General features: G+C 41.3%; 1 protein-coding gene across 3 annotated transcripts in view; it reads left to right on the top strand.

Annotated features, from left to right (window-relative positions):
• Nucleotides 1–23,085, top strand: part of PRKAG2 (protein kinase AMP-activated non-catalytic subunit gamma 2) — a 210,851-nt gene that overhangs the window by 32,132 nt on the left and 155,634 nt on the right. The window contains exons 1-2 of one of the 3 annotated variants that reach the window (XM_083866375.1): nt 3,178–3,193; nt 15,829–15,957. The exons of 1 other annotated variant lie outside the window; for it this stretch is intronic. In XM_083866375.1, the coding sequence (XP_083722501.1) occupies nt 15,910–15,957 (48 nt within the window). In that variant the 5' untranslated portion in view covers nt 3,178–3,193; nt 15,829–15,909. Of the gene's footprint in view, nt 1–3,177; nt 3,194–15,828; nt 15,958–20,640; nt 20,695–23,085 lie in introns of those variants that run through there. One more of the 3 variants, XM_083866374.1, reaches the window with a different exon arrangement.

Here is a 23,085-nt window from a genome sequence, read left to right as displayed (position 1 = left end):
AGCAAAGCAGACAAAGACAGTGCTGGGACTTGGTGTTACAGTGCAGTGAAAGCCAATTCACGTTTTCCAACTCCAGTTTTCAGCCAGTTCCATAACCCATGTGAAGATGAAGAAGGGTGTGTTGGCTGAGGATCATTAATGAGTCAGGAAGCTTTTTGCTCTTGAACCTGTGATTGATGACTTTATGGGCACTCTTTGTGCTGTGTTCTTAGGAAATGAAATGGAAAATGCTTTTGGGTTTTGCAAGAATGCTTAGAGGTAGCTGAAGTGTTTGATGAACAGCCTGTGTGGGATCTTAACCTGCTTGGAGCATTTTGCAGTGTAAATATAGCATAAAAAAAGAGATCTGATCAGAAAATCTACTTGACCTGTTTGTGAGTTGAACTTTGCACTTTTTCTGGAGCTCTCTTTCCTTTTCAGCAAGATCCCTGGGTCTTGCTGGAGGGCAGGTAGAGTTTCTGCTAAAATAATGCCACGTTTCTGGTGCCAAACAAGAAACCTTTGAGACACAAAGGTTGGCACCTGCAGCACCTTGCCCATTCACTGTGGGAGCAGAGGTTGGCCTAACCCCTTCTGTCCACCAATCTCACCTGGAGTTCTGAGTGCACAGGGAAAGTAGATTTGATGTGTTCGAAGGAGCAAGAATGGCTATCAGTATGTATGTGTTTGCTTTAGGTGTTATTTTCTTTGTTAATTTTGTTATTTATTGAAAACTGTAGACTTTTGCATAGAATCCTGTTTGCGGAATGTTGTTTGGTACCACAAATTGAATACCTAAGCACTGAATGAAAGGCAAAAAAAATTGTTAAAAATTTTGTTCTTGTAAGAATATCTTGAAGACTGCAGCATGTGAGAGGATCTTGGGACACTTAAAACCAGGACTGTTCAAACATATATTTTTCTTTCTATTTGTTATATGGAGTGAAGGGAAGCAGATCTGATGTTACAAAAACTATATTTCATTCCTGCTGTGAATCATCAGATGGTTCATGATTGTCTGTCGTGGGAGAAAACAATTGAAACTAGAATGGATTCAGCCTTTATGAAAACAAAGCCAAGGTCTTAAGCCCATTGTTGTGACACACCCTCTGGAAGGTGGTTTCCCATTCTGGATCTTAGGACATCACTCAGTCCAGGTTCTTGCATTAAAGCAGAATTGCTGTAACTGGACTGGACTGAGGCCATGGATGGCAGATAGGCCACAAAAATCCAGTAGGATCAATGAAAAGAGAGAATGCCTGCTAAAGCAGCAGATGATGCTTCCACAGCCAGCTCTCCCATCCTGGTCCTGCCTCTGCTGAATCCACATGGGAAGAGGTGATAATGCTGCAATTTCCCTTATCCAGGACAATCCTCTCCATGAAAGTGGAGTGTGTGGGATGCTACAAAACTTAGATGAAGCCTCCAAAGCTATCAGACCATCTCTGACTAAGCTCTTTTTGATAGAAGCTCTTACTAGAAAGATCTACCATCTCCCCAAGCAGCAGGTCTTCATCATCCCTTGGCTGTCTCTTTAAATTTGTGGTGATATTGACAGGAAATTATCTCTGCTGTCCAACCTAAAGCTTACTTCCTGCAAATTAAGTTAATTTAATCTTTGTTCTTAGCTTAGTGACCAAGGAGAGTATTTGACCACTGACATGTTTATTTTTTGTCTTCTCTTTCCTAGTCTGGAAACCCCAGTTCTATTAACACAGTGACTGTATGTTATAATTCTCCTCTGGTTCTCTGGACTGCTCCATTTTGGAGCACTGTGTTTTGAAGATGCTCTGAGCAAACAAGATCTAAAATTAGATTCACAGAAATCTTATGGAGTGGGAAAATTGCCTGTAATGCTGTCTGACAGCTCTCCTAATGCACCCATTTGGATACATTTGGGGTTTTTTTGCAGTTTCATGTCACTGACTCATCCTCGAGTAGTTCTCCCTTTTAGCAGCCTGGCTAATAGCCAGCTGTTCCCTGCTTCTTATTTAGGTGTTGTCTCCCTTCTTTCTCTAACCTGTTGTAGTTTACAGTGTTTCATTTCATGGATGAGGATCTTTTCTTGGCTTGCAAGATCGCATTGTTGCTTTTACTGTCCCTAAATCAGCAGAGAAACCTCACACAGTCTAAATAAAATTATTTCATCATTATTATGAAGTATCTTCTCAAATCAGTTATCCAGATGATAAATAAGGCACTGCCTATAACCAGACCAACACTGGTGCTATGCAGGAGACTTCCAGCCTTAGTGATAAGTTACTAACTCCCCTTTTGAAGGCTTTCTGAGAGGGGACACTCTCACAGTGATTTTTTACCTGTACCTTATTTCTCTGATTTGCTTATGAGGGTATGCTGTGTGAGAACATAATAAGTTTTACAGTATCCAAGGTACATCACATCTACCCTTCCTTCTTGATTCACAGGCCTTTTAAAAGCTGCTTCAGATTATATTAGATTAATTTGTAGGAGTTGTTATTTGTAGATTTATTTGTAACTGCCTATGTAAGATATTTATCTTACTGTCATATGGCAGCAATTCATTGATCCCCCCCCAAACAATCCTAAATTACAGAATAATTTTGTGCCTTCTACTCTGTAATTCCATCATTTAGATAATCAAAAGTACCAGTCGTGCAGTAACTTTTTTTTCATACATATTTTTGGAAGCCCTTGTTTACTGCCTGCATAGAAATTGAGAAAAGAGAATGAAAGATTTTTTCTGCAGACCTCAGTGGCCACATAAGTGACAGTATGGTTGTTATTTGAGTGGGCAGAAAGTGCTTCTCATGTTGGTGGAGAGCAGAGCATTATTTTCTTTGGAAGCAGGAATGTTTGAGAAGCTTCTAGATACCTTTTTTTTTTTCTCTTTCTGTGCTTGAAAATGATCTAACATTGTATTGTTTATTATTATTTTGTGTTGTTATTGCCAGTCTAAGACTATTGTGTCCTGTAACACATCATACATCTCTAGAAATACTCTCTGCTCTGACATCTTGCAGCTCTGCATGTAGACAATCTGTTTTCTTGAGTTGCTTTATTTTTTAAGGTTTGAGTAATAACAAATGTGCCATTTTTAAGTTTTCACAGGTAAACACAGTGAGGGTCTTGAAAAGACTCTACTGATTTGTGACCTGGAGGGTCTGGGTTGGAAACAAACCTAGGAAGGGGCTCTGGTGAGCAAAGGAGAGGAGAGCAGTCCTGCGCTAAGCAGGTAGGAAAAGTGGGGTTTGTGTAGCCCAAAAGTCACTGTGGAGTCCTTCCCTGGGTTGATTCCAGCTATTTTTTGGTTAAAACAAACAAACAAAACAAGCCCAGTGTTAGGCTGTTGGTTTGAACAGTAGTTTGAACTGCTTGTGTGTGTGAGATCTGAACTGCAGAGCTATCCTAGTTCTGAAAGCAGCATCTTGCTAATCAAAAAGATTCCCAAAAAGCCATTTTCCAAAATCATGCACATATTCATCCCTCTGGGTAGTTGCTCAGCCTTCATTGAATTATGAGCTTTTATTTTAGCTTCTTTTTTGAGTCCTTAATTCTGTAACACCTCACCTTCCCTATTATCCAGATGTGACCATTTTTACTTTTAGGGGCAGCCCTGTTAGCAGCAACGCCAAACACATAAAGTTTAAATTTCTAAAAAAAAAAAAAAATTTAAAAAAAATTACCAAAGAAAGAAAAATGTAACTACAAGTAAACTTGCTTGGGAAAGCAGCAGCATCACTATGGGCTGTAAAGAAGTTGTTGAAGTGGAACAATGTGGCAAACCTGACATTGATTGGATTTAAGGCTCTAATCACTTTCCCTTGCACATGAGTCTCATATCTGTTGTTAACTTTAATGAGACTTATGTGCCAAGCCTGCAAGGAGAATTGTTCCTTAATTCTCCTCGCTGCCAAACTGTTTCATTAGGAAGTATTTCCATGTCTTCCTGTTGGAGTTTCTGTCAGCAGTACCGGCACAGACACAGTGCTGGCAATGAGGAATTCTCCTCAGATCTGGGAGCTGTGGTGAGAGAAAGGCTCGGGTAGATCCAGCACTTGTGCCAAACGAGTGTGCGAATAAAGATCTAAAGCTTCTTACCTCCTGCTTGCTCCTGCAGTGACTCTGGAGGAATGGCTTTCTCTGCTTTTCTTTCCTCAGTTTCTAAAAAGGAGAAGCAGTTGTCCCTATCTCCCTGGTGGAGCTGTTGGGAGGATGGATTAGGACGTGTTTGTAGAATTCTGGGCATGAGAAGTTTTATTTGCATGTTACTCCTTATTAACCCCGCCAGCATTTCTCTGAACTTCGATGGTAATCTTTGGCCTACAAATATTGTATATGATTCCATAGAAATGAACACCAGGTGAGCAGCTTCACCACATTTTGCAGTGGCTTAATGAGTGTGTTTATAGTAATGATCTTATAAACTCAGAGTAATTGAACAACAAGCCACAAATCAGTCCCAGTCTGGAAAATCCTAATTTGGGGCCACTTTCTGCCTCCATCTGCATAACATTTTAGATTTGTTGCTTTTCATTTTCATGCTAATTTACCCTGTGTGTTTCAAAGACTACTTCAGCCTGCTGGCAGCTCAGGAATGGGAGCAGACCTGCTGCTCCTTGGCAGCAGGTAGTGACTGCCTTGGCCCTTGAAGAGCCGTCCAGATTCACATTTCCCCGGCAGCTCAGCCAGCCCTCTTTGCTGCTGAGCTTTTCTGGGGGAAATTCCGAACTTATTTTCAAACTTCTGAACAGCATTTTGGCTTCAGAGTTTCCTTCTGCTCCCAGCACCCTGAGGGTTTGTCTGCTGGCCTGCCTTGGCTCCAGAATTCAGATCTTTTTGGCTTGAAGGTGGCATTATTTAGGAATTACTCAAAACCTTTCAGCCATGTAGGACAAACAAAGAGAACCGAATTACCATTTTAAGGTGTTGAGATACTACAGGAAGGTAGGATGTTTTTCTTGGAGTTGTTCTTAGTTGCCATAGTTGATACAAATATTCTTTTAGTTTTATGTAATACTATTTGTGGTCAAAAATATTCATGGATATCGGAAGGGAAACATGACCTGTGGAGCTTGCTGTTGTTGGCAATGTAATACAGACTCTGGGTTGCTATTGATATGATATTTGTTAGCAAACAATATTTGAGGATTGTCAGTCATTGGGAGGTCTGCTGTGGGTCATTTTGAGCGTTCTTGGCTCCTTCACTAGCAAAGCTCCATGTCATTTGGGATAACATTAAACTGAATTTTCCAGACTAACCCTGCACTCTTTCAAACTGAAAATGCAATTCCTGTGAGTTGAGCTGGTGACAGCTCTTCAGCAAAAACATGTATTTTGTTTTTCACTAATTACAATGCTCTAAGATCTCCTAAGTGAAACATATTGAGTTATATGTGGGCTGTCAATCATGTTTTCCTTTGCTCATGCTGCAATTCTACATAGAAAAATAAGCTAAATTATAGATTGTTACTTCCTTTAGTCAGCTCTTAGAAGAAATGTGCACATCTCATTTGCTCAACCTCTGGCCAGTAATGATGCCTATACAGCTTTACATGGGTGTCTGACGTGTTTTTCTCAGCTTGTTTTTGTGGATATGGATGGTAACTTTGGGATTTTGTCTTGTTTTTCTCATATACAACTTTACTGGGGTGTTTGGCTTACTTCAGCCCTTGAGGAACAAAATTTATCTCCTAGGCTTGATCTACATGGCAACAACACTGGGAAGAGATGTAATCATGCTGTAATATGTGCATTTTATTCCTGTTTTGTCTTGGGATCCCATACTTCTCTCTTCTGTTGCCCGTTTTTTTTAATCTCATCTTGTTCCTTCAGTGAAAGCAACAAATCAAAAAGTTTTGGTTAGAAGAAATAGCAACAGAATATCAAAGTCAGTTGAAATATATTAGATGTTAGTAGTTTTGGGATGACACAGTAGCATTATCCTAGGGATAGTGTGGATTTTTTTTCCCCCAGGGCATCTTTGCATTCCCATTTAGGGGATCTGATGTGGAGCTGTGAACTTCTTATTGAAATGTTGTACAGCTACAGGACTGGGCCTAAAAAGCTGAGGTTGCTGCGATGGCTTTGATTTAACCTTTCTCTGTGTGTGATAGAAATCACAGTCCCCTGAGAGTGGAGAAGGTAATTTCATTGAGAGCTTGGGATATGTCTGACTCCTGAAAAGCACTTAGTGCTGCTCAGTGTGTTGGCCTGAGGGACAGGGATTGGGACAGGCTGCCCTTTAGTGCCTCTGTGAAGGTCCACACATCCCATCCCTGCTGAAAAAAATACTGTGTCCACTTGAAGGGGAAAATTTCAGCTTCCATCCCCTTTCACAGTTAGTTTCTCACAGGCTCATGATCGTTGGGATTTTTTCTTAGGTAAACTGGTAAGCGATAAATCATCTGCATCTTTTTTCTTTTTTTTTTTTTTTTTTTAAGCTAGCTTACAGCTGATTTCCTTCCTCTTTCTCTTTGAAGATCTGAACACTTCTTTTGTAGTTGTTTGTTGAACTGCTGGCCCAAGGTCTGGTACAGTTCTCAAACTTTTGCAGCTCTGTGGTTACAGAACTTATTCTAAGATCTCAGGAACTGCGAACTCAGGCCAGAAAGTAAACAGCTCTAACAGCAGTACAAAGAGCAGAGTTTTCTTTATTCTTTTGCACAGAGATTGGTGATTGCCAAATATCCGCATCAGGTCTGGGGCCTGAATTGCTTGGGCTTGTGTTTGAGATTTCAAACAAAAACTGTTCATGATTAACGCAGTGCAAAGCATGTATCTGTTCCCAGTTGTTGTCTTCACTAACCTTTTCACAGTGCTTTGAGCTTCCTCTTTGGTCTTCACGAGTTACACAAGGACTTTTCAGTTTGAATTCCTCAAGGAGAGATAAACAGGAGGCAGAGAAATCAAACTAGACTGGCCTTGCTCTCAGTGCCTTGCTATTGGATTTCATAAACCATTTGTTTAAGCATATTTGTCTTTAGTGGTTAGGAAAACCATCTCTGGGGTTGCTTTAGTTGGCAAAGGTACCAATCTGTAGAGAACATGCTGTGCATTATGTATGCCTAGTGCTGTTTTATGGACTATCACAAATCAAAGATTTGTTTGAATTTCATCAGATGCTTCTGGCTAACTCAGCCCAAATTCATATATAAGGCCTTTATATAAGAACATGCAAGAAATGTTGAAAGAAATATTGGTGAGGTTACAAAGTCAGTGCCCCAAACGCTGAGAAACATTTGGACACAACGTTTGTCCAACTCCAATCCTGTTCTTTTTTGCAGCTCCATTAGGATGCCTATTTATAAACCTGTAAGCTTCCACTGGAGCTGTGCTAAGGTACTCTGCCAGGCCTTCAGCTTTCCTAATTGACACTGGGATACTGCTGCTGTCCCCTCTCTGGAGAGGATATGTCAGTCACAAACTGTAATATATTTTCTGCCAAAGGACTCCAGGCAATGTTGTCCCATGCAGTGCAGACCCCATGTAGGTGCTGTGGCACGTGTCAGCCTTGTGCCCTCACCTGGCTTGTCTCAGATGGAAATAAGGACCTCTGTTTCAGCCACTGAATGCCACCCTTCACATCTGTTTTCTATCCTGGGAATTCAAACTGTAGGTCAAACATAGGCATTTGTGGTGAGACACCTGAACTTAGATGTCTCAGTCTTAGTTGACTCCTGCCCATAATGTCAGTTTACCCAGTCCTGTTGCTTTCTGCAGGAGGAGTTGATTCTGTTTAATCTTTTGGAGGTGCACAGCAAGTGATCTCTCTTGCCCATTTCCAATAAAGCTGTCTCACTCACATCCTATGCCTTCAGCAACTTTGCACTGTCCTGCCTCATGTCTGCTTCTTAATCCCAACTTCCATTCTGTGGGTGTCTGAACTCAATTTCAGTCTCCTTGTCCAGCAAGTATTAGATTCTGTCCTCTCCCTCTCAATCCCTTGCTCCTTTTGAGATATTCTCAGATACCACAGTGCTTGCTTGTTAGTCTGGCCACATTATCTCCCACATTTTCACTCCCCTTATTTGAAAAAACTCAGTTTGTCAGTCCCAGTGCTGCCAGTTCTTGTCCAATGTAAGTGTGAAAGTCCCTGTTATAAAGTAGTTTAATTTAGGTTCATTTTTGTATAGAGAACAGAAATGTTTGCCTTATGTGGTCTGTCCTGCCAAGTCATAACTCTTAGACCCAAACTGGAGAGGAGCTAGAAATCCCCCTCTAAAATTCACCAGAAAATTGTTTCTTATATAGAAATAATCTCAACATTTTTTAGGAACGGCTTAAATTTTTTGGCTGAAGCTTTCTCAGATAGTTCCTCTTTGGGCAGACGCAGCTTTGGAAAATTTCTGCTCTTTCTCATTACATTTGGCAAGGCTTGAAGGCAACTTAAAACAGGTTGTTAAAATAGCAATTGCAAAATACTGGATTCAGATGCAGTCCTTGTTTTGAGCATGTGGCTGTAGCTGAAGCCATACATCAAGCTTATGACTTTACAACTAGTTTTGTAATGTATTAGAGGCACTGACCTGCTGTACAGATTTCTGAGTAGCTGACACAGAAACTACCTCTTAGTGATTTCCATAAAATGAAGAAATTTATTAGTGGAGTAAGATTAATATGGATTGCTCTGCATTGTCCTGTTACCTCATTTCCTCAAAGGAAAAAAAAAAAAAAAGGACATGAAATTGGCCAGAGAGCTTAGCTTAAGCTGCTGAATGTTTGTGTTTACATCAGGAAGAACAAGCTGATCTGGTGGTTGCTTAGGACAACAAAACGAATATCTCAAAAAATCAGTGTGCAGTGGCACTGGTTGCCATGAGCGTTGGGGTGTGTGTGGAGATGTTTGTGAGAGACAGAAACTTGGAGATACATCCCTGAAGTGCTGTGTTTGCTTTTTGTTCCATGGCTGATGCCATCTCTTTCCAAGAGGCACTCCTCTGTTGGTAGTTGCCATCTCCAAAGGTTTCATGCTACAAGGGTGTGCAGAACATTTATTACACCCCATACCCAGGGACCCACTTCAGTCCAGAGCATCTCACAGCTTCAATAGAGTGTCACTGAAACCAAAATCCACCACCATGATGTGCTGCAGGAAAGGGGCTGGAGTAATCAAGAGTGCTACCAGCTTTTTATTCTGGAACTTACTTTCTCTGCAGGAAGGAATTATTAGATAATTTTCTTATCTGGCCTTGGTAATGGGACCACACATAAAAAGATGAAAACCAACCACACAAAACACTTTCACATTGGGGCAGGAAGGAAGGAAGAGGAGGAAATCCTTTCTGTCCCAAGCACCTCCATCTGTTTTAACCTCGAGCATGTGAATCACCTTTTCTTCTCCCAGTGAGCCAATAATCAGTTCATGCAAGAACATTATGTTTGTCCTTTCAGTACATGAAGCTCAAACTCTAGCATTAAGTTAGATAAGCCTCTTAATTTCTGTAAAACTGAAGTGAGGAATGGATTCAGAAAAGTTAACCATGTCATAAGCTACTGGATGTTGCTGGTGCTCACTTTTCTCTGAACGGTTCTGAAGCACTTGTCTGGGCAAGCTCTGGCTTGGAAAACCACAGCTAAAAATATCAGACAGGTTAAGGTTAAGATATTTTGGGGCATACTGGCTGGACTACCTTTCAGCTAGGATGTAATCTAGAGTCTGACACGACATCTGGATCATCATTTACTGGAGTAGATGTTGGACTTGGACCTGGAGAAGGAAACTCCATCCTGAAAATACACTGCTAATATCACTTTGGTGGTAGGAAAAAATGAATGTTCCTGTAGGCAGCCATGTAATGCTGTTCTGTGCTCCTGTCGATGTAAGGAGTTGCCCTGAATGACTTTTTAGACAGGATGCCTGTTAGGAATAAGTCTGTACAGAAGAAAGGGGAATAGTTATTATTCTTGCCTAAAAATAAGCACAGTATTGAGCTTCATAGTGCATTTAAATATAGTCCAGTCAGTGGTCACTTCCTTCCGTGACCTTGAAATCTAGCATTTGAAATGGTGTTTTCCAGGCAGCTCTAGGGGTTTAATTTTCTTCTTCCAGATGCTTTCTGCTTCCCTTCTTCCTGCCCTAGAGCAAATAAACTAAATTAGCTTCTTTTCTACTGATGCTTGAGATGTTGTCAGTGTATTACACAAAAATCTGACTTCGCAGCGTGGCTTCCAAAGGCAATGAATGGCTGCACTGCAAGGTTCAAGTTAGATATGTTTCTCTTTTTCCTTTCCCAGAAACAGTCTCTGCTGATAAGCTTTCAGTGGAAATTTGAACTGATGCTCTGAGGAGAGGTAATCAGACTCTTAACACCAAGGAATGAATTCTGTATGGAAAAACCTTTCATAGAAAAGTTTTTGCTGAGGTGGGAGTCAGTTTATTACAATGTGTGCTGTCAGAGTTTCAGCAGGAGGTCCCCAAGGTCCTCCTGCAACTTGCTAAATGGACATATTTTAGAAGCATCAGAGTGGAAAGCTGAGGGACTGAGAAATCTGTTTTCAAAAGCTGCTTTGCAATCAAGAGAGGCAGTAGTCCTGGAGAAACAAATATCTTGAGCTGTACGTGGATGGAAATGTTTATTCTATTTTAGGACATTGTAGCTGGTATATTATGCCACGCTCATAATGTTTTAATTCAAGTGCTGGGAGAGGGTAAACCCAGGAGTATTTTGTAGTTGCAAAATTTTACCTCCTTTTTTTTTTCTTCCAAAATAGCTGACAACTTGTGCATTCTTAAGAACCTGCTGCTAATAGCACACACAAATAGTAATTAACATATCCTAAAGTAAATAAAATCCTCTTTTCAGAATATATTACTGGTCTGCAGGGGAGAATTATCTTTGGCAGGAGCACTACAGAGGTATCCAAAGACAAGGGCAAGGTTGAAAGCCTTTCTGGAGTTGTTTACAAAGCCCTCAACCACTGGCTGTTTGTTGACCAAGATCCAAAGCTGCTGTTTGTCAAACTTAATGCTGGTGTTGTGGCCAAATAATTTCTCAGGTTTCTTGGTGCTTCCTTATTTGATGTCATACTATTACCTTTATATAAGAATTTAACTAAACAATACTTTTCAAAACAAACAATTCTGTTAAAAGGTGGTACCTCTGAATAGAGTGTAGTCTAAAAAAAAACAACAAAGAGCAGCCAGGAGGGGAAAAATGAAAACCGCAAAATTTTTGAAACAGCCATTAATGATTTTTCCTTTTCATGATAAATAAAGAAGAGTTGTAGTTGTACCTGGTTGTTCTAAACTGATACTCCTGCATTTTGCAAATGTGGCTGCATAGCCTGGTGTGGAAGAGTGATTCATACTGATAAATCAATGGAAGTATTATTAGATCTTATATTAGGTTTATCAGGTCTAGTTAGACCTGCCATAGCAAAGCACAGTTTTGCCCAGATCCATGTGGGGAGTCAACTCAAAGATTAGGACTGGGACCCATGTCCACCACCCCTGTTCTCACTGGAAAATGTGTATAGGCTCAAAAGTACTAGAAAAAGAAGAAAAAGACATTTTATGAAACACATAAGAATGTGCTTTGAATTACTGAATGTTGCCAAGAAACAGATTTCAGTCTCCAACCTTTAAAACAGATGATCCTGCTGTTTATGGGATGTGTTCCTGTTCAGAAGCTGCTCTGGTGCTGACAGCTGGAGGGAGGTGGTTGGGCACTCACAGGGGGATTTCTGTCAGCTCAAAAGCCTTTTTGGACTTTTGTTACCCAATGCAGCACTATAACATAGTGAATAAAACCAACACCATATAAATGTGGTATTTGAGGCATGGAATTGATTCTTCTAGGAGGTTTTCAAGATGTGACTGGGCAGGGTGCTGGATAATCTCATCTAGGCTCCCTTTCCATGAAAGGCTGCTCTGGATGATCTTTTGAGGTCTTTTCCAGCTTGGGCTATTCTATGCCTTGGACAAAGTTGGATCAAACTCATTGATCTTTTAAACTATATGACATAATTAATATTCTCATTGCAATCTTCAGTATTTTTTTCAGCATAATTCATAGAATCTTCCCAAAACAGGTTTGTGGTGCTGCACCCAGTGGAATTTGGGGTGTTTTGGGCAGGTTTGGAAGCCCAGATGTCAGTGGAGGATTTCAGTGTGAGGAATAAAACAAGTGATGCTTTGTGTGTAGGTTGTAGTTGTTGCTGCTATTTTATTTGTGTGTTTAAGTCAATATTATGTGAAATATACACAGTTTTAAAAAAGTAATTTTTTTCTTACAGTTCTACAAAATGCTAAAATGCTAATGCAAAAAAGTATTTAAAAAAATAAATTAGCTCTTCCTAAATAAACATAGTCAAGATATGATTGAGAGAAAAGACCCATCAGCCTTCAGGGCTTGTTGGAATTTATCTGCTGGGAATAGAATGCGGGTACCCTGCCAACCTCAACCACAAAGTCATCCTTCATCATTTAAAATACAGATGTAACAGGGAGACCATGGAGAGGTGGGAAGAACTAAAAATATTCACCTGCAACAGTAGTTTTTATGCGTATGTCTGTATTTATATATACGTGTGTGTGTGTGAGTATTTTTTCAGATAGAAGTACATATGTTCACACACATTATTACTCTTATTAACCAGGGTCACCGTATGAGTAAAATTAATTCAGTGACAGTTTACACCCTTTTTTTGGTAAGAAAAGCCTTTAAAAGATTTCCCCTTTTAAATTATTTCGTGAACCTCTTAAGTGAAAAAAGCCTGGTTTATATACATGCCTCAGTGATTGCTTTGTGTGCAACTTGTTTTACCTTTAAAAACACAAACCAAAAAACCAAATTAAAACCAGAATACTGCAGAAATTGACATAAGTATTTCTTCCGATGTGATCATTTGTATTTGATTTTTTAAAAAAAAATTTTGTTGGTTCTTTATTAGTAGGGTTCTTTGATATCAAATTGCTTTCACTTTTCTGTAGGCAAATTTTGTGTCCAGGATGTATTTAAAGTGCTGTTGTCTGTGGTGAGAGAGTTTGAGAGCACACCTCTCTTTCCAGTGTGGGTAGATTATTTTAAGTTATTATTTACATGACCAAGTTAGGAAGTAAAACCTAAACTTGTATATGATCTTACTTGGGTGGGTTGGTTGGTTGGTTGGTTGGTATTCTGGGGTGGTTTTTTGTAAATAAGTCCCTGTGGTGGTAATCAAATATTGGATCTTGAAATAACTTCACTCTTCATCTTAGATCCAGAATGGTGCTTAAATATACCCTGGACTCTTATCATAGATGGCATTTATTTCAGAGCTCATCACCACAGGGCTTCCACTGTGCTCGTGGATGCCACAATGGAACAGTGGGGCTTTGCCTCAAAAAAGCATTTTGGGAAGGGGATGTGGCTCTGCTGGGAGGGTTCCTGAGTTGCAGCACCAGCAGAGGGGAGTGTGCTGTGACACCAGCCCTGTGTGACATGTCTGCTCTGACACCAGCCACATGTGACCAGATGTCTACTAAGCAAGTGCATAATTACAGTTAAAGGACCTAAAGGGAAGAGAGCAGCTATTTGTCCCTTCATTGGACAAAAACCTATCACAGTATGGCAAAAAGACCTACTATCACAATGAGGAATAAAATAAAAGTAGATTTTTAATTGGAGTAATTTACTATGTTTAGGTCTGAATAATGTTATTTTGTTATTTTAATACTCTGTTAATGTTAGGATAAATTTAAATATGGTTTAGTTTAAGTTTAGGTTAAATTTAAATATTGCTCAGTTTAAATTATATTATTTTAAGTTGTGTTAAGTTTGGGCCCTATTAAGTTTAGGTTAAATTTAAACTTAATTTTTTTTTTTTTAATTTTAAAGCTTAAAGTCTAAGTGATAATACTATTCATGTGCATCCTTGTTCATGCTCATAAAGTTCATCCTTTAATCATGCACCTGTCTGCTCTGACATCAGCCCTGTGTGATGTGTCTGCTGTGCCACCAGCCCTGTGGAGCATCTCCCCTGAGAGCTGGGCAACCAGCAGTGCTGTGGGAGTGGGTGAGCCAGCTCTCAGGGAAATGGTCCATCTGTATTCCAGAAATCCCTGTGATCGTCCCTAGTTACAGTGTGAAAGTCTGACTGCTCATTCCAATAGGAACCAGCAGAGTACTGTGGATGTAACTATTCCTAGGGTGGTCATGCCAGTCTGTGAGTGGTGATGTGGCTCGTACCCATTACATTCAGCCCCAGCTGCTGCCTGTCTCTAGATTAAATTGAGTGGATAAACTCAATTTACTTCTTTTTGGTTAAGCTGACAAATTCTTCCTGGTGAATTTGTAACTCAGTGCCAGGTTTCTGCATCACGATGTATTTAAAAGTATTTCTTTTCTGGCAGTGCTGACCTACTTTAAATGCTGCAAGGTGCTCTTACCTTTTTTTTCTTTTCTAACAGCCAGTTGATTCCAGCAGAGATCTTTGTACTTCAGCTTCTAAACCTTTGATGACATTTTAACTGTTCATTCCTGTATGTAGGCAGCCACTTTATCCTTTTCTAGGTGGGCCCTTGCTTCAATTCAAAGTTAATGGTTACTATTTATTGCACATCTACAAAAGGTAAAACCTACATAGAGCAAAGTTGCTACGTGCACAGAGAGACTTAGAAAGCCCAGAATCCCTGACCTGAAGAACATATTGTCCCTGGCCAGGCTGTGCAAAGGTGTGAGGATGTGGGTAATTCACCTGGGCCCTGCAGGCACGAGGACAACTTCAATGAAATAACTCAACATCCAGCACAACAGTAGAAGCTAAGTTGTGAGGTTCAAAGAAAATAAAACTTGCCAGGAGCGTGCAAGAGCATCTTAATTCCTGGATGGGTGTGCTGTGATGTTATTGTAGCGAGATGTTTTCTTTTGGGTAAATAATTAGTGCTCTGCTGAGGGCTGCAGATGTGCTGTAGCATTATATGTTCTCCACCACAATCTCTAAGCCAGTCTTAAAATGTTACAGACTACTCAGGTGTAGCTGGGCTTATGTGCAGTTAATTAACGTCACCTTTTTCTCCTTCCTGCCTCATTTTTTCACCCTATTCCCCTGTCTTTTTTTTTTGGCACTGAGTCCAAAAAAGTCCCTGTTGCTGCCACAGCCCCCAGAGCAGTATGTGTTGCCAAGGGTGGGAGCACAGAGCAGCCCAAAGGCAGAGATCAAGGAGGCAGCAGCAGAGCTGAGGCATCTCCATTCATCCATGTGGCCACTGCTGTGTCCTCATGGAAGTGCTGGTCCTTAGAGATCCCACTCTGGGATCAGCAAAGCTGAAAGGCACATTGCAGAATTCACATTTTTATAGATCCCAATAGCCTTTGCACACAGATAGAAAAGGATTTTATGCTGAAATGCCTGGTTAGAGTTCTTACCCATAACCCACCAGATCCTACTTCCCTGTGGTTTTCTCCCATTTCTGGATGCTGCAGTAGTATTCTTCTGTTGTCTGGTGGGACTGTTTCTGGCCCACAAAGGGTGTTTCTCATCCAAGCCCTTAAGGGATGCAGTAGAAGCAAGGTAAGATTCATCCTGTGTCCTTCAAAACTTTTAAAATTCAGTGTCTTTGTAGAGTACAAAAGCAATGGGGGCTCTGAGCTAGTCACAGTGTTTAAATCTGGTCATCCTGAATCATCAGTTGCTGCTGATTCAAAACCTCTCAGAGCATCACTGGTACCGGTGTGGCAGCCTTGAGCAAAGCTGAATGAGGCACCACCAAGTCACTACCAAGTTCGTGACATTAATTTTGCTCTCTGGCTTATTTGTCCTCAGACACCAGAACATCTATGAGGGGTTTCACCCACACCACAGAGAATTGTAGTCCAAAGTGTTGGTCCCTCACTCACTGAGTTATTGAACATTGTGTCCTAGCTCAGACTTTGTAATTCTCCCCAGGCACCCAGAGACCTCCCCAGACACAGCACAGCTCTGCACTGGCACCTCTCCAGAAATGTCTCCACCCTCCTCCTCCGCAGCATGATACAGGAAAGAGGTTCCATCCCTCCATCTGTGAGACCTAGACAGGTGGGAAGGGCAGTGGGGTCCATGGGGAGCAGGCTGCTGTTGTGCAACCTCCAGTGCTGCCTTTGTATGAGCACCTCATCATTTCAATGTCATTTGCATCTGGATATATGTGCAAATACAGAGGGAAGAACCCCTCTGTGTGAGTCCTGCTGAAGAGCTAGATTTGAGAAAAATCCTGCATTTGGTCCCCGAGCTGGCTGAGGTGCAGTGTGATCCATCTTCATTGCAGAGGCTGGCAGGGTGCTCCCTCCCCCGGGAGAGATGGGTGATTGCTCACTGGGGTTTGATGTTTCTCACATAGATGTTCTCCTTCTGGCTTGTCAGCAGTGAGTCAGGAATCTCAGCTACTTGGTTCATTGCTTGGTAGATCATGCTGAAATATTGCAAGGGAAAACTTGGGGCTGTTCGAGATGAAAAAAGGAGTAAACCGTAGATTTTGTTTGTCGTGGGATGTTTTTCTCTGCTCCTCTCTCTTTCCATTTCGCACAATCTCCATCACCCTGCATTGCAGTTTTGCCTGATTTGGGCGGGGTGGACTCTGCAGTTCATCCCTGCCTTACTCTTGGGGCTAAATGTTTCAATTTTTTTCTTGTACTCCCTTTTCCAACTCTTGCAGATCGCAGCTGCCCTTTGCCTGACATCAACTCTTGAGAGACTACTTTGGGTATTCTGCTAAGAGCTGGTGTGTTTTGTGGCGCAGTTTAGGATTTTTTCCTCCCCATTTCATCTTCCCCTTGGGCTCTGCTGCTCTCCCAGCTGCTTCTGTGGCTTTCCCTGCCCTTCAAGGAGTTGCTTCTCTCATCTGAGCATTGCCCAGGTGCTTTGGCTTCTTGGCTGGAGGCTGCACATCTGTGTTGCATGAAGCTTCTGGTTGCTGCTCGTGCTCTGTAAGAGTGGGGATAGGGCAACCATGAATATGATGGCTGGGTTAGCTGTAAAAAATATGAAAAATCTTTCTTAATTGCTCACTGGACAAAAGCCCTGCCCTGCCATGTATAGCTCTGGCTCACCATGTACTTCAATAATTGCTATATCTGCTGTGTTCTGAAGTGATATCTTCACAGACAGAAGCTCCATTGATTTCAAGGCACTGTTTGCTTTGTAATGGAAGCTGGCCCCGTGAACTCATCTAATTTATGTAGTACTTACAAAGCGACCATACTTTGGTGGAAAATTAGGGACTATAAATAAAAACAACCAATAGCCAGATATTTTCAGTCTCCTCTGGGAAATTGTGGAAAGTTGCTGTACTGCCAGATAGAAATTTATGATACTTTAGGTTTGCATTTGGACCAAAAAGATGAAATAAAGTTGGTGTTTTGGAACAGTTCAAGGAAATTGTGCAGGAATTATGTGCAGTCAAATCTGAAGCTGATTGAGGGGTTCTGACTCTGAATTTTTTGAAAACCAAACTCTTCAAATGGAAAAATAAACCAGTACAACAATGCCTGTTTCAGTTGGGCAAGGAATTCTGTAGCTTTATGCTGGTAAAAATGTGACAGTCAGAAATCTACTTTGCTCAGAGTTTGGTCTTTGGGCCGTGAGTGAGTGTGTGATTCACAGTCCAAGGAACAAGCAGGTTTTGGTGATTTGTTTTCCCTCCAATGTTGCTGCTTGGTAAAGTGTGAGAATCCTACAGTCAGTCCAAATATGTGAGTGATCTAGAAGTGCTCTATAGGGAACTTTGTTTTAAAGAGACATATTCATACAATGAATAATGACTGCTGAGCTTGAGATGCAAAGACCTAAGAATTGGGGGGGAAATTGAAAATATCTGAAAAATGGAAAGTTGATTATATAAAGCATTTTCTGGAATCTCCTGAATTGTCCTTAATATGTAAGGAAGCAAAGAAATGGCTGGAGTTTTGGATCTCTGTTCATAGAGACTCCTAGAACTTGTTGGTAAAGTATGGTTGAAAACTTTATCAAATAACTTTATTTGTGTGAATTCCCATATTGCACCATCTTGTGCTAGATGATGTGCAGTAACTCCCTGCTACTTTTAGTCACTGAGCCTCAGCATCTCTGATAGAGCACAGGCACTTAAAATCCCGATGTGAAACAAGGTATTTATTCAGAAATTAGTTGGTTTCTCTCAGATCTTCACCACTTGCTTACACAGCCACATATGAGCTCAGGTATTCAGTATGGGAATATTTAATAAAGAATATATAAATATTTACATAAATGTGATTTGGGCACCTCAGGCCTGTAGATTCAAGAATCACTTGGGCGTCTTTGGCAGGACATATCAACATAAATGCGAGTAGTCATTAAATAATGGTAAGAAATGATAGCAATAAAACCTCCCTGCCTATTTTTCATCCCAGAAGGGTGAAAGAAAATGGCAAATTATTCAATGTTTTTAATGGTTGTCAGAAACTGGACAGAATCCAAAAACCCGTTCAGCAAATATTTATGAAATGGTATCTAAACCATTAACTGTTCTGCTTATCTGAGATGTAGTTGTGCAATCTGTTTCTTACTCCTTATTCAAAGGTGGGGGAGGAAAAGTTGTTTTTGTTTTTGAGGTGGAATTTGTGCCAATCTGACTTTGAGACCAGAAACCGTTTTAAGATTATTTTTTTAAAAAAATCTTATTAATTGGTCTGAATGATTCTTGACATTGGCTACATCCAACTGAGCCCTGTGAGTGATGTGAAAGTGATGACTTAGGGATATGGGACATTTTCCTGGCTATTAATGCCCCTTTTTATTTGATCTGATTGCTAATCAGAATAATCCTTAGAAGTTAACTATACAGAGAAGCATTTGACCTGAACTGTGCTTTGCAGAACCCTTTTTATTCCGCTATGAATCCAGTCTTCCCTTTTACCCTCTCTAGGTCAGCCACAGACTCCTTCCTTTCTCCTGCAGCCCAAGGAGAGAGACAAAATGTGTTTTGCTTGCTCCAGCTGGTTGATTGGTTTCTCTTGTACCTCCTAAACAGAATTTAAGAGGAAGCTTGTTTATTTTCCTAAACTATTTGTACATTCTGCATGCATAAAATATTCATTTAGCTGGGGAAAGATCTTCTAAACACCAAATATTTGTGCATGTTTCTGTTAAAAAAGAATGCCAGTGATCTTGTCTAGAAAAGATTCAAGTAATAGCTGCCATTTGTGAGTGAACACTATGTACCATTTTCAGCTTTTTTTGCTCCCATGGGGCTTGTGTTATCAGAGGCACTTAGCAAACCCAAGGAAGGGAGAGCAGTGGATGGTTCCTAGGATGTGCTAGCTGCCTGGCACACGAGGTGTGACACCTGGACCTCATCTCTTTTGCTGCTGAAGAAAAGGTACTGCCCAGTCTCAATGATATTTATTATTTGATGTAGACAGAATTAAGGTCAATGTTGTGCAGCATCCTCCAGTGAATGGGATAAATAAACTGAGAGTGATGCATAAACCAAGTCCACTCCACTGATCTAAGGTTTAGTGACCTGGAGTCATTAATTAAAGGAAATCCTCCATTTTGGGGAGTTTTTCAACTGATCATCACAAATGGCATTTTGAAATGACCAAGAAAGGATTGGCAATGGTCCATGGCTCAGAATCTGGCCACCTGTTTCTCCAGAGATGTGTCTCCAGAATTCATTGCACAGTATTTTGATGCCTCTGTTCAAGCATTGGAAGCTGCAGGGATGAGCTTTCTGCCTTTTGCTTTCCTGTGCTTTGTTCTAGCTGAGGTGCCCTCAGCTGAGCCAACCTTCGATAGCATCTTGGCCAAGGATATGTCCCCATGGTCTGGGGAACAATTTCACTGCCAGTAAAGGACACTGTGAGATTGGTTGGAGTAATTAAATCTGAATGTGGTTATAAAAGAGGGATTTATCTTGATGAAGAAGAAAACTCAAATCCCCACCATCCTTCAGCTCCTACTGAGCACATTTGCATTGCTCTGCTCTTGTGATGCCCTTTCAAAATAACTTTTTTTTTTGGTGGTGATACTTTTGATGGTTATACTTTGTGCTCAGGACTTTATTTTCCCAGTGAGGTCTTTATAATAAATTAAAAACTCAGCCAAGTCATCCCCTGTTCATGCTGCAGATGGGAAAACTTATGCCCAGAGAAATAATGTGACTTTTGTGCAGCTTCAAAGAGGAGCTGTGGTGGTTAAGTGAGGAATAGAGCTGTTATGGAGCAGCAGAGACTCCAACCTTGAAAATGCATTTGCTGCTCTGTGCTGCCTTCCCCAAGGTATTCGATACTGATGCAGACGCAGCCTCAGTCATCTGAAACTTCAGCTATTGCAAACGGGATCTTTTTTTCCCCCTTCAGATGGCATTAAAAACGCCTGCGGTTATATGAACCCTCCGGCTTCCCCTGTGCACCCTGAACATCTCCCTAAAAGCGCCCAAACCGGTGCTTAATGACCCGTCCGAGCCCCGGGGCGGGTTCATGTGGCAGCTCCTGCAGCCGGGGAATCGAACCTGCCGCGATGCCCGAAGCGCTTTTGGCACGGAGCCCGCGGGGAGCCGGGGAGAGAGAAACCCGCCCGCCTTCCTTCTCCTGCGGTCCCCGGCGCTGCTGCCATCCCCAGCCCCAGCCCCAGCCCCATCCCCGCGCCGTGCCGCGATGGGAGGCACGAACACACCCAGCCCTGGTCCCCATCTGTTGCAGCATCGGCTCCAGTAGCAGAGCCCGAGATGTTTCAATGCGCTTGCCTTTAGGGAAAAGCTTTCAATGCAGTTCTTCGATGGACGTTTCCAGCCAGACTGCAGGATTTTTCAGAGCTGTAAGTCAGAGCGGGGGCTCGATTGTCCCCGGGTTTCTCTGGATTTGATTATTTTTTTTATTATTAAATTAATTTATCTAAGCAGGGGGAGATAGGGTTTTGCATTCATTTAGGTGGATGCCCGAGTGCACTGCAGGAGTCTGCCAAGAGGCAGGAATTCTTCAGGCTGTGTAAGAAATGCATGGTTCTTAGATATTTGGGGTTTTTTTCATTGTGTTTTGTCTCTTTTGTATGCATGACTGGCACGGGGCTGTTGTCCTGTTTTTAGAGCATTTAATTACAATAGATACTCCAAGGCTGAACAAAATGTTCTTTTATCTAGTTAAAGAATGTAGCTTGGGTTTGGGGTTGGTTTTGGTTGTTTTTTTCCCTTGCATAACTTTTCGTTAATGTTTTGGAAAGAGAGATTATCATTTGGGGGGTGTTCATTTATTTTCAGCCTAAAACCATCTGGTCTCTGCATCCTGCAATGGTTGGTTTCTCCTGCTGCTCATCTCAGAGCCTCCTGAACTGCTGAGCAACTAATTGCCAGGGCTAGTCACTGCAACGCCAAATCACAGGTTTTCAGGAACTGCTGTTCTGCTTAATGATTTTAATTTGATATTTGATGAGGTTTGTCAGGATGAAGAGGTGTATTACTGGCTTCATGTGATCCTCCTTGCATTTTTTCCCCCTTTTTACTACCAGAATTAGTGCTGAACACATGCAATTTGCACTGTAATTAATGGATCTGTGAGATAATGAACATCCAAAACGGATGAGGCGGCTCCATCCTGGGATCAGAGCCTGGAGGGTTTCAAGATCTTCTGTTAGTGGTGTGATGGTGAATAGCAAATGAAATTTAATCCAGTATACGATGCAGGGTATTTTGCCAGCATCTTGTGTGTTTTGTTTGTTGTTCACTGTTACGGGCCACGGGAGAGATGAGGGTGTCAGCCTTTGGGGAAGAGATTTCACCCTCAGCTGTGTCCCCTCTGCCGTGAGTGCAGGAGAGGCTGGAGAGCAGAGGCGGTGCTGACTTTGAGCAGCCCTGGGAGTGTGAGGAAACTGGAGCTGCTGCAGTTGGGAGCCTGGGGGGCAGGATTATCTGATGGAAGAGGGAATGATGGGCAGCAGGATGAAACGGATCCTGCTGACAAGGGGCCAGCCCTAAATTCAAAGGGAGGCAGTGGGAAACCCAGCAAAAGAAGGCTCGGTTGTACTTCAATTTAGTACATTTTCATGAGTGGAATACCCATGTATTTAATTTTTTTTAAATGCCCCAGTTTGAAATAAGCAAAAAAGCTCACCTCTCCTCCCAAAATCCTCCCCATCAATCCATGCAAGGACGTCTGACATTCATCAAGAAGAAACTAGGAGAATTAACTGCAATATTGTTGCAAATCTTTAAAAGCAAAACACAGAGTTGATGGAAATCACCTGTAACCAGAGTTTGCTTCAGGCAGCCAAGAGCCATCGGGTTTCAATCAGGAGGAGAAAATCCTGCTGTCATTTCAGCCTGTTTGGCCACCCAAGTAGGGGCAGTGACAAGCTGATTTGAAGACAAGAAATATTTAGTCATCCTAAATTTAAAATAAATGGCAATATAAAAACTGTAAGAGAACTGTTTTCACCATGTCTTTATGCACATATGATTGTATTCGTTTCCTACATGCATTGCCCTATATGAGGCCATGTTCTGTATGTGTGTAAAAACAGTGATGCCCTGTGAGTTGAACTCTGTCACATCTACATCTGGGAGGAAATACTCACCAGGGCAGTTTGTTTCTGCTTCTCAGTGTAGGTGCCAGTGCCTTTGCTTTTAGAACTGATGTATATTTTGATGAAGTTACCCTGTCTATGCTGGTGTAAGGGACACTTTCCTAATAGGTATTTGATGACTTCTAGCCTGATTGTGGTTCTAACTCCAATTTCCATTTCTAATAAACCTCAAAATAAGTGTTCATTAAAAATTGGGGTGTAAATATACACTAATAATTGTACAGCTGTTCAGTACATATGGATAGAAATTAATGCACCTGATGAGAAAAAAAAAATACCCAACATTTTTAGGGCCATATTACTGGTGCGAACTTAATTTTTGGTAGTAATGAAAAAATAAAATTGTTATTCTGAATCAAAATTTTCTGCTTGTGGATTTAATTTATCTTGAAGGAAAAAAAAAAAAAAAAGAAGCTTTACTATGTTTTACTTTGTTTTGTTTTTTTTCCTTCTTGGGTGCTCATTAATTTCCTGGGAGGTTTTCAGTGATGCTCCTTGGCAGAGTGGTTGTCCATGCCAGGCTGAGCTGCGGGCAGGGGCTCTCCCAGGGCCTTGGTTTGGTAATTCCAGTGTGAGCTTTATTTTTTTGTGACAAATGGGTTTGGACTGTCTGCCACATGGCTTGGAGCA

This window comes from Zosterops lateralis (genome assembly GCF_965231275.1).
Source record: "Zosterops lateralis genome assembly, chromosome: 1".
Lineage (NCBI taxonomy): Eukaryota > Metazoa > Chordata > Aves > Passeriformes > Zosteropidae > Zosterops > Zosterops lateralis.
The sequence above is the reverse complement of the archived record's forward strand: the minus strand, read 5'-3'. Positions and strand labels throughout refer to the sequence as shown.